Genomic DNA, 12,529 nt, shown 5'->3' with positions numbered 1-12,529 from the left:
GGGTTGTCGCTTTCCTTCAGGCTCTGGGTCTGTCTGGGTGTGGCTTCTCACTGCAGTGTTGGCTCATATCTGCTTCACGTCTTTCATTTTTGTATGCCTGGGATATGGCATGGCATAGATGCTCAGTGAATATTTGCTTGGTAAATAAGTAAAGGAATGAATAAATGTGATAGAAATTAAACGAATGAGTAGATATAATAGAAATTAAGTAAAATAATTCCCTTCGCTTAGCATCTCCTAACATGTGAAATAATTGATGTGAACTCCAGGTAATTCTGTCATGTCTTCTATTTAATTTTCATATGTTCAGATCAGAGAACAGGCACATGTTTCTCCGGCCTGGTGAATGGTCGCTGTGCACAAGAGCTTCCGGGCAGAATGACAAAAATGCAATGCTGCTGTGAGCCCGGCCGCTGCTGGGGTGTTGGAACCATTCCTGAAGCCTGTCCCATCAGAGGCTCTGGTGAGCTGCTGGCTGCTAGTTCCTCAGGACAGACAGTGTTAGGAAAATTAGTAACAATAATGTACTTTAGTGTTTCCCTTAAAGACAAGTCATGTTTGCATTCCTATTAGTGTCTTCAATATGACTTGGGTGTTTTTTGTGAGGGTTAGGGTGGCATTGGTTATTGGGATCAGTTTTTATTATATCTATTTTGTTAATATTAGAAAAACTCCTAAAAACTGATCATTACTTGACTTTAAGCAAGAATTTTTAATAATTATCTGGAATGTCAGTATTTCAGTTCAGTTTTAAAACCTCCTAATCTTCTATTTGAAGCTTGAATAACAAATTTTGGCCTTCATTTATACTTTATTTCAGGAATGCCCTTAGCTTATAGTGTCCCAATCCTTAAAGATATGTCCTCTCTTTTCTAATGACCTTAAAAATTAAGAATACAAGGGTAGGAGGATACCTCTCATTCACTTTGCTATATTAACTGCTGTATACCTGAAGCTATACTGGGAAATTAAGATGAATGAGAAGTAGTTCCTCTTGTTAATATAATATGCATAGTAAAGTACAATTAGTGTTTATCACATAAAGGTATGTTGATAATATGTTATTATATTATCTTCATGTTATATTATAAATACTATGAAAAATAATAACACTTTTTGAAATATGCTTATAAAGATATGTATCTATATGTACTATTATGGAGAAAAAAATTAAGGCACATTCTTCCTAAATCTCTAAGCCATGAAATTCCAAAATTGAATAGTAAAAATTTTTAAAAAGCAGAGTTAATGCATAGTATATAATTTTGGAAACTCATCATTCCACTAGTATGTGATAGTAATGTCAATACTCAGACAATTGCTTGAGCTAAATAGTTTTCACTTCTTCTTATATAGTGCCCTGATTCTGAGAACAGTTAAGGAAATAAGGCAATCACTATATTCTTGCTTCTTTTCCCTCAGCTTTGATACTTGGACAGATAATGAGCAGATTTAAAAGTTTACTAAATACTGTCTTCTGTTAAAAATCCACATTAGAAAAAAATTATTCTGAAGCCATATTAATCCCTTAAAGAGAAGAGAAGAGGTAGGAAAAATGTGTAGGTACAATACTGATGGAGATTTAAGTAAAACCAAACATACAGAATGAATTACTTAAAGGTTTAATTTTCATCCATTCAAGTAAATTTCTTGCATTTACAGTTATATCTGGAATTTTATGAGTTGCACTTAGGGACATAAAATCAAAATGTGTAGATAATTGTTTGGTTATGCAACTCAGTTAAAATATGGTATACATATTTTAATTTTTTCTGAAACATCTGTATCTTTTTCTGCCACTGCTAGCATTGAAAATGTTTATTAAGATAATAACTTACTTATTCATATCATCAAGTGAGGATAACCTAAAATGATTATTACAGTACACAAATTGCCTTTATTATGCAGAAATCCATTCATTTGTGGTTAACTGAACTTTCTTCTCTTTTAGAGGAATATCGCAGACTTTGCATGGATGGACTTCCAATAGGAGGGATTCCAGGGAGTGCTGGTTCCAGACCTGGAGGCACTGGGGGGAGTGGCTTTGCTCCAAGTGGCAATGGCAATGGCTATGGCCCAGGAGGGACAGGCTTCATTCCCATTCCTGGAGGCAATGGCTTTTCTCCTGGCGTTGGGGGAGCCGGTGTAGGGGCCGGGGGACAGGGGCCCATCATCACTGGACTAAGTGAGTGTTCACTTTGTGCATAGACTCTTTAGTTTTCCACCTTAAATAATTTTATAATATCTAACTTTTTTGCCAAAGTATGTTTGTGTCTGTGTGTGTGTGCAGAAACTTATTTCAAGGTCTAAAACATAATATAGTAAAACAGAATCTTAGGAAAGTATTATTTTTATGCTCCATAAACTTTCTAAATTGGAGAAAAGAATGAGTGACCCAGGTTCTCTTTGAAAATAGAGATGAGAGCGTGGTAATATTCCAAGTCCAGATGACACCATTAAAGATCACGTTTTTCGGTTCCAGTGTATTTCATTTGGCTGCTTGCAGCTGCCCTGATCATACAACCTTTGAATTGTTTTCCAGAACCATTTCTCAACTGAGATAGACTGAATAAATCTTGCTCTGTGCCTATACAAATATTATAATGAAATATCTTTCTTTTCTTCGCCCTTTTTTGTTGAATAACTTAAGAAATTGAGAACTGCCAGAATTGGCATTGGTGTGCTTGACATTTCAGTTCATTCTTTTTAAAATAACTGCTCTTGCTAATAATATTTAATGATGTCCTACAGTGTTATGTTTATTCTTTTTGGCATATTGCCTATTTACTATATCTGAATATTCAACTACAAAAAAAAAAAAAAGAAATGGAAAGCATTCAAATGTACAGTAGAACATTCCTGAAATTTTAAAAAGACACCATTATGGGCAAAGTTTCCAGATGTATATTAACAAGTGCAAGTTACAACCATGTGTCTCAAGAATAGTTTTTAGATTCTCAACGTTAAAGTTTTAATAAAATATAGAATAATGTGGGCTTTTGATATGTACACCTAAATAATATACTATTAAATATCCTCTTAAAAATCGACTTTAAGAAAAGCAATCCATGTTGGAATGATGAAATATCATTTGTGTTCTAATTTTCCCTAGCTATTCTGAACCAGACAATAGATATATGTAAGCACCATACTAATCTCTGTTTAAATGGACGCTGCATACCTACTGTTTCTAGCTACCGATGTGAATGCAACATGGGTTACAAACAGGATGCAAATGGGGATTGCATAGGTAAGCCCATGCTTCTTTAATTCTTGGTTTTCTAATAGCTTTTAGACTACAGGAACAAGTTGGGCTGAATATGATTTTTAAAAAGTCTTTTGAAGTAAAGCTAATTTCCAAACGGGCTCTCCTGTGTGCATGCTCTTCCATGTGCTCCCTTAACCTACTGCTGAGCTGGACCACTTCAAGACTCCCCTTCCCTTTCTGGTCCTAAATGTTGTGATTTCTGTCTCTGCTTCCCCCTTTCCTTCCTTGTTAGCCGAACAACACTGGATATACGGTGGCATCATTAACATGCAAGAGAAGGTGGAGATTGGGAGGAAGCGGTTGATGAGTCTCTTTTTGAGCATGTTGAGTTTTAGGTGTCTCTGGTACTTAATTATAGAGGTCTCAAGCTAAGAGGAGTGTTCAGGACTAGAGTTAGAGATTTAGTAGTCAGTAACATAGAGGTGTTTATTAGAACCATGAGGGTGAATATTGTCAGCCAGGCTGAACAACAGGAAGAGTAAAAAGATAACAGGAGTAGTGCAGCTGGAACCCTGTGTACCAGCAACATTAGTAATGTAGGAGAGCTGGCAAAATAATCTGAAAATACATGGCACTGAAGCCTTGAAACAGTATGCTTTCAAGAGAAAAGGAGTGTCAAGTGTTAAGTGCAGCAAAAAAATCAAATACAGTGAGGACAAAACCACTATTGTATTTGGCAATGAAGAGAGTTTTGATGATCTTTTAAGGGTAGTTTTAGGACCATGGGGATTGAACCATTTTGAGGTTATTCTTTTATTTATTCATCTTATTAGCAAATAATCATGTATGTGTTTTGTAATTAGCATAACCCTAAATACCAGATTTGGGTTCAGGTCTTCTGTTATAAAATATAGATGAGAGGCCAGGAACAGAGACAGGTAGTATCACAATTTTCCCAAGTAAAATTGAAAACATCTAAGTGCACTATGACTATGAAAAAAATGTAAGCCGAATATGGTGCTTTGGAAAAATCAATCATTCTAAACTGTGTACAGAGACACAAGATCAGAATGATTAAATAAAGCTTAGCCCAGGGTCCCTATATACAGGTGCACAGGTTTTGCACCGCCCAACTGTAGAGGGTACCATTCACATAATCTAAGTAAATAGCACACCCCAGGGTTGTGCAGGGTATAACCATATGCATCAGTCCTGCCTTAGCACATACTACTTGGTGCTTGTTTAAGTAATAGACCACGTGGTTATTTTTGGAACACCAGGACATACTGATATATTTATTCTACTTATATGACTTAAGAATGATTTTACTGCCAGAAAATAGATTATAAGTATACAACATACAAAACATCCCCTCTTGCACATACATAAGCAGTTACAATCTATCAAACTGAAATTTGATTGACTATTTTTGTTTTGCTATTAATATTTGCTCTTCATGTATCACTGCATGATTCATCAACCAACAAATAAAAATAGGCCATAAGCTTAATATTTTCTGTAAAAATTAGCCAAAGACCTCCATTTAGTTCATGTTAGCACCCAGGTGAGTTTTTAACTCAAATCATTCTATTTTGGAATAGTAAGAAATAATTTGTTTCTGTTGAGCAAAGGTAATCTTACAGCCCTTGAAAATTAAGAGTGTTTTCTAAGTTGGAATATAAAGTACTTTTCAAGGGTAGACATTTCTTACCACAGTAGTATCTGAGAATTTAACCATTTTGATAATCAGTGTTTCTCAATTACTTCATTTATTTTAGGAGTTTAAAATCCTTATGAATTTTGCTTAAAAATATTCAGTCCTCAGTGAAAACAGAGGAAGGAATCAAAGTGTACAGACTGTAATATTTAAATTCTGTTCATCTATACAAGGCAAAACAAAGGTGATCATTTGGAGGTAATAGGCATTGAGACTCAGAGTAAAGGAAAAGCATGAAATATACATTTCAGAATGTGGCAGTGGTCTTTTGTGATTAGCCTAAAACTTAAAATCTTAAAATAATCCTGGGAAACAAAACAAACAAAAAAACAAATGGGATTTTAAAATCATATGGAATTGTGAAGTCACTAATAGTTTTTGGTGACTGTTTGTACTTCCAAAGAAGAAATAAATAAGTGAACTACTATATCTTCTCCGTGTGCTGTAACCTTGGTGAGGTCCCTAAGGGGCTAAGGAAACAGAAATGAATCAGGGCTGTAAATGGTAAAATAACTGGCAGAACTGTCATAGCAATGCGGGACCTTGGGAACAGGTTCTCAAGGGGAGGAAAAGGACCCTGCTTCCCAGAAGGTTTACCTAAAAAGAGGGGGTTGGGTGCATGGTCTCTCATGTTCTTCACTAGAACAGAGCTTTACAATGATGCTTCTAGAATGATACATCTATGACACCTTTCTAATCGTTGCATTTCGATGTTGGGTACACAGAGAATTTAAGGGATCTTCAGCATTGCCTAGTGAAGGTAATGTTGCCAGTTGGACAGACCATTAGTTATGCTTGATATGCTTGTTAATGCTCTAAGCTCTGTCTTTTCTCATATTGCTTCATTCCTTTGGCTCAGTGAATTGATTTTATCAACCAAAAGCGTAAATATGAGTCTTAATGGGCTGAAGGCATCTTTGGATGAATTGAAAAAGTATTTAATCCTGTTTTCCTTTGTCGTTTTTATTTGCTATGAGATTCTTTTTTTTCCTCCTTTACCAGAGAGGGTTTAATTGCATTCAGTCTGAGTGTATATATCAGTGAAGCTGGTGAGTTTGGTAGAGTACAGTTCCTCTTTTAAGAACATCTGTGAAAGGAGTAATCTATTAAAATGGTAAACCTGTGAATTGACTTTATTGTTGTATTCTCCAATTTAGCTGAAATTGTATATGTTAATGGCTTCTCATGTATATGAAATGGCAAGTCACTATGCCTAACCAGTCAGCCAGGTTTTTAATTCTCCAGCATTCAAAATAATATTTAGTGGGCATTGCTGAAAGAAGATGAATTAAACTTTTTCTAACACTGGCAAACTTGATTTCTCTGGGATTTGACTAATCTTCACTGTCTAGTCAGTTGTTTGGTTGTGCAGTCCTTGAATTCTGTGATGGGTTTGCATTTAATCAAGGCTTAGAGAACCTGAAGGAAAGCAGTGATGTTTCTCACACTTGGGACCAGAACTAGTATTTGCATAAAACTTGGTTTCATACAAAAAAAAAAATCCCTGTGCCAATTTTAAGATCCTAAAGAAACCAGAAGCTACTGAATGTAATAGACTTTGTTTTACTTAATTTCCATTTTTTTACCCCATCCTTTGTTTTTTACTTCAAAATATTATCCAAGCCTTGATGCATAGTTACATATATATAGTTGAGTTCACAAAAAAGTTAACAAAAATTCCATAATTTGTCTCTTTTTTAAAACTAGTAGAAGTGTCAACATGTAATATAAATATATATCTTTAAAAATCTTTAATTATCTTCTAACTCTGTACTAAGCTTTAAAGAGGCTATTAACTTGCCCAGATTACTTAGATAATAAGCATTTTCTAGCGTATTGGAACTCGTGGCTGTGTCTTTCCCAAGTCCATGGTTTTAATCATTGTGCATTACTCAAATTGAAAAGTTGTTATTTCTTGATTAAAGCAAATTCCCTTGTACTCTCCAATAGGTGTTATTTTTGTAAATCTCCAGACTGGCCTCTGTAGTTGAAGAAAGGAATTTTTATTCATTTATAAATACTCTGATATTTAGACTATTACCACTGACTGGCCTTCTCTCAAATTTGGGAGGCCTAAATGTACTTTAAACAAACATTTCTAGAAATGGAGTGAAGTCTATAATGGTTTCTTTTGCTACTCACAGATGTTGATGAATGCACATCGAATCCCTGCACTAATGGAGATTGTGTTAACACACCTGGATCCTATTATTGTAAATGTCATGCTGGATTCCAGAGGACTCCCACCAAGCAAGCATGCATTGGTAAGGCAGTTTGCTTTCACATATGATGATGTTCCATGAAATATAGTGACCCAGGCTGTTGGGGTTAAAAGTGAATATTAAAATAAGACATGGAATGAAATAAATGCTGTTACATTATTACAGATTTACTTTATGCTACCCTCAAAGTGCTCTCTTCAAACATAAACACTTTTTGCATGTGTAACACAGGCAATGTGGTATCTGGCTTCACAAAAAAAATTCGGTTTCTCTTCCTTCCCTAGATCACAGCTTCCTTTCTCCAAGTAACATCAGTAGCATTACTGCTCTCTGATTAACGGAGCTTACGATTTATTGTCGTTTTCAACTTCTGTTTCTTTGAACCTCACACATAGTCGGACACCAAATCTAACCTGCTCTTTATTCACAGTTTCCTTGCTATGCCCACCATCCTCGTCCAAACCTCTCCCTCACTACTGATTCATCCCAGAATTCTTTTAGCAGATGACTCTGCTTGTCTTCTTTTTCATTTCCTATTCATCCCCTGGCAGTTACTTGAATCACTTTATTCCAGCAATTTTTTTTTTTTTAAACTGCAGGTCTTGGTGCCTTGTTCTTATTAATTAATTTATTTATTTTTGCTGTGTTGGGTCTTCGTTTCTGTGCGAGGGCTTTCTCTAGTTGTGGCAAATGGGGGCCACTCTTCATCGCGGTGCACGGGCCTCTCACTATCGTGGCCTCTCTTGTTGCGGAGCACAGGCTCCAGACGCGCAGGCTCAGTAGTTGTGGCTCACGGGCCCAGTTGCTCCACAGCACGTGGGATCCTCCCAGACCAGGGCTCGAACCCGTGTCCCCTGCATTAGCAGGCAGACTCTCAACCACTGCGCCATGAGGGAAGCCCTATTCCAGCAATTTTTGTCATGTAGCTCTTAATCCAGATATTCTGCAGTTACTTCACTCTTACTCCTTGCTGACTTTTGTAAAAATTAATTTTTATTGGAGTATAGTTGATTTACAATGCTATGTTAGTTTCTGCTGTACAGCAAAGTGAATTAGTTATATATATACATATATCCACTCTTTTTTTAGATTCTTTTCCCATATAGGTCATTACACATTATTGAGTAGAATTCCCTGTGCTATACAGTAGGTTCTTACTACTTACCTATTTTATATATAGTAGTGTATATATGTCAATCCCAATCTCCCAATTTATCCCTCCCCCTGCTTTCCCCCTTGGTAACCATCAGTTTGTTTTCTACACCTGTGACTCTGTTTCTGTTTTGTAAATAAGTTCATTTGTGCCATATATTTTTTTGGAACCCACATATAAGCGATATCACTTGCTCTGACTTTTAGGTCTTCAACCACTATGTCAGAAGCAACTGCACCGGTAATTCCAGCTGCACTGTCCACCCTCTCCTACATTCACTGCACATCCATTTCATTTTTCTCTTTCTTTCCCTCTTCAGCTATTATAAGTGAGGGCTATAAAATTGCATAAACCTACGTATCCAAGAAAAAAGCTGGTGAGAAATGAAAATTTTGCTGAAGAAGCAACATGATCTTGAATATTACATGTAAAAATAAACTAGATATTTAAAATTACATTTATTGTTTTATTGTCTTTATCTATAATTATTTTAAAAGACTAATATTTGGCTATTGTTAATTTTCCCAGACATTGATGAATGCATCCAGAATGGGGTTCTTTGTAAGAATGGTCGATGTGTGAACACAGATGGAAGTTTCCAGTGCATTTGCAATGCTGGCTTTGAATTAACTACAGATGGAAAAAACTGTGTTGGTATGGAAATTGCCTGCTCCCTTGCAAAATATTTTTTAAAGGATATACATTTTTATTTATATATTCTATTTTCATGAAAGCTCACACAACACATATGTGAGAGTTGTTCAGATGACTTAGGTAAAATATAAATACATTTAACATAAGACTATTAAAGTGAAGGGACAGGTTTTTGGGAAATGTCATAACAAATGAATAATTTACTACTTCTGGAAATTTTCTGTGTGGCATATGTTTAATTGTAAGTAGCAGTTGTTCTTTGTAATTATTAGCACCTACTGTATTTTGAATGTCGGGGTTATAACACTGACAAAATAGAAAAGGCCCACCTCCAATCTGGGGAAGCATAAAAATGTTTGACATATGTGATAATCAAACCTCTAAATTTTGGTCCTGGTGATGTCTAACAGTGTAGTAAATATCAGTACTCCACAGAAATATTCTATTTGCACAGCAACATGTATTTCACCAACTAATGAAAGTCCAGATCATTTCACTTGCAGTGAGGTTGTCATTGCTTTATTCTCTCATACAATATAAACATCCCCTGAAACCATATTAACTTTTTTGGTAATCAAAATAAAACACTACTCATGTGGTTTTAATAGAAACTAAGCACAAAGGTTCCTTAATTCTTTTTCTTTATGTCCCTTACACTAAAGTTCCTTCATGTTTTCTACACTATTTGCCCTCAGTCAGTTGGCATTCATAAGAAAAAAAATCCATGACCACATGGCTCATTTATGCAGTAGAATATGACTAGTGATTGTTTGTAGAAAGAGGGGGAACTGGTTTCCTCAAGGCCAGTGGTGTAAGTCACATTCTCCTTCTGCAGATCATGATGAATGTACAACTACCAACATGTGTTTGAATGGGATGTGTATTAATGAAGATGGCAGCTTCAAGTGCATCTGCAAACCAGGATTTGTCTTGGCTCCAAATGGGCGTTACTGCACTGGTATGTATGGCTTTGAGATAGGAAAGTAACCATGATTGAAACCATCTTTTTTATTTGAATCAATCATGCAAGAATTACTTCAGTTTCTTTATGTGGATTTTGTATTATTCACATCTCTTGCTAATTCAGTACGGCAGGTGCCTGAAGTTTCCTAGAAAAACATACATTGTGGTTTATGGAACACTAATATCTTTACAAAAATAATAATGGCATAGGAAGAATTAAGGGAATGACAGATTGGTTCTAGCAAGTCTGGAAAAGACAATATAGAAATAATTTCTGTCTACTCTTTGCCTCAATAAAAAAGAGGAAGAAAAAAATCTTGTGTTCGCAGAACTAGATTTTCCACTGTCATTCATTACTGGTTTTGCATTATATCTTTTCCATAAGCTAATCCACGGATCATTTGTTACTATATTGTTACCTAAAAATCTTACATCGATTTCATGTAGAAGTAATTTGAATATTCCTAGCAATTGTTTTGTTTATAAAACCCTTTTGAAGGCCAAGCTCTAGCGATAACTTTAGGAAGCAAAATATATGACTCTTGCAAATAAATAAGACTGTATTATGTTTATACTCACAATTGGAATTTAGTAAGATGGAACAAATTTTGCAGTTTTTACTTAAAAACAAGTTATTTACAGTTTTCTTCTTTTAGACAAAATTAACTCCATGAATGCTTTCTGTCTTCAATTATACAAACTTATCTGAATACCAAATAATACTCATAACCAATCCCTGTAATTTCAGTGAAATTCTGGAGACAGTAGAGAGTGAAAAATCAAGACTCATTCTTGTATTTCTGAATAAAAGTAGTTTCTTGACTATTCAGGAAAGGGGAGTTCAGTATTAAATAGAAATATTGTAGCTTTGCTGATTGATCTCATGCATGGGATGTCATCTCAAGGTGAGCTGACTTGGATTAATCACAGGGTATGAGATTAGCATTCTGTTTCAGTGTGTAGCATGACATTACAGCATGTAACATTTTAGCAGTTCTTAAGAAACTTAAGTACTCATATAAAGATCACCTAAATCTCACCAGTTCCTGCTTTATTGAACTTTCTATTAATTTTTTAATTACCAATGCTGTAATCCATAAATTTTGAAATGCTCATGATTTGGCAGCCCCGTGTTTGGAAGGCTGTTTCCCTTTTGGGGGGAAACCATTTAATGGTGGGTTACAGTTCATAAATTCAAGCAATTGAATTGAAAATTACAAGGGAGACCCCAAATTATTTTGTTATTATGAACTAATTGAATTAAAACAGCATCTTAGTTAGAATTTTATGTGTGTGTAACTAAAAGTTAAATACAAACACTGACCTCAGTTTGAAGAATTTGTTTCACTTAACTAATTTGAGTTAAATATCTTTAATATTAAGCTGAATTGCCAAATAAATAATGAAAAATGAATTTGTGAGACTCTTCTAAGTGGTAAAATGAGGCAACTTTCACTCAGTCTTTCTGAAAAATACGTTTGAAAGAATTGCATTTGTGTATAAGATTTGTTGTCACATCTGTGTGTTCTTCCACAAATTATAAAATTGAAAACAAAGTGTTGATAATGTAGAGTGGAGGCAACAGGTGAACTCTGTAGGAAAGTTAAATTTACCCAGTAATGGCCCGGCTTGTGTTTCCTTCTGGGCAGATATTGATGAGTGCCAGACCCCAGGAATCTGCATGAATGGGCATTGCATCAACAATGAAGGGTCGTTCCGCTGTGACTGTCCCCCAGGCCTGGCTGTGGGTGTGGATGGACGCGTGTGTGTTGGTAAGTGAAACATTCTGTAATGGCCCCACTGACCAAATGATCTTTGAAAAAGGGATAAAGATACATCCATACAATGGAATCATATTCAGCCATAAAAACGAATGAAGTAGTGACACATAAGAAAGCATGGATGAACTTGAAAACATTACGCTAAGTGAAAGAAGCCACACATAAAAGACCACATAGTATACGAGTCCAAATGAAATGTTCGTGAAGGTCAAATCTGTGGCGACAGAGCAGATTAGTGGTTGCTTAGAGCAGGAGAGGGTGAGGGTGGTGGGAGAAGGGGGTGATCACCAAAGGCATTTCTGAGGTGGTGAGATGTTCTGAAATCAGCTAGGATGATGATCAACTCTGTGAATATGCTAAAAACTATTGAATTGTACACTTCAAATATGTGAATTCTTTGTATGTGAATTATATATTAATAAAGTGGTTTAAAAGAAATGGACAAGGAGCCCGGCTAGCTCCCTTCAGAAGCCTCTGATGAGATGCAAGTCATAAATGCTGGAGAAGGTAAAAAAAAATTGTCCTTTACCAGCATTCTTCATAGTGTTAGATAACCACATCTCTAAATACAATGGATTTATATTTTATAATTAATAACAAATAAGACTTGAAATGGGTACTGTAGTTGTATCTAAATAAATTCTTGTTTTTATCCCAAGAAAATCTATTTATTTATTTATTTATTTTTCCATTTGAGTTTTAAAAATTTTTTTAAATTTTATTTTTATACAATTTTAAAGATTACTTTCCATTTACAGTTATTACAAAATATTGGCTATATTCCCCATGTTGTACAATATATCCTTGAGCCTATCTTATACCCAATAGTTT

The 12,529-nt window shown here is 35.2% G+C and overlaps 1 protein-coding gene across 2 annotated transcripts in view; it reads left to right on the top strand.

Annotated features, from left to right (window-relative positions):
- FBN2 (fibrillin 2) overlaps window positions 1-12,529 on the top strand; it is a 233,974-nt gene that overhangs the window by 124,675 nt on the left and 96,770 nt on the right. For both annotated transcript variants that reach the window (XM_079916031.1, XM_079916032.1), the window contains exons 9-15: window positions 311-463; window positions 1,952-2,185; window positions 3,113-3,250; window positions 7,070-7,189; window positions 8,829-8,954; window positions 9,790-9,912; window positions 11,567-11,689. In XM_079916031.1, the coding sequence (XP_079772157.1) occupies window positions 311-463; window positions 1,952-2,185; window positions 3,113-3,250; window positions 7,070-7,189; window positions 8,829-8,954; window positions 9,790-9,912; window positions 11,567-11,689 (1,017 nt within the window). The remainder of the gene's footprint in view (window positions 1-310; window positions 464-1,951; window positions 2,186-3,112; window positions 3,251-7,069; window positions 7,190-8,828; window positions 8,955-9,789; window positions 9,913-11,566; window positions 11,690-12,529) is intronic.

This window comes from Stenella coeruleoalba (assembly GCF_951394435.1).
Source record: "Stenella coeruleoalba genome assembly, chromosome: 3".
NCBI classification, from domain to species: domain Eukaryota; kingdom Metazoa; phylum Chordata; class Mammalia; order Artiodactyla; family Delphinidae; genus Stenella; species Stenella coeruleoalba.
Note: the sequence above shows the minus strand (reverse complement) of the source record. Positions and strands in the feature narration are given on the sequence as shown.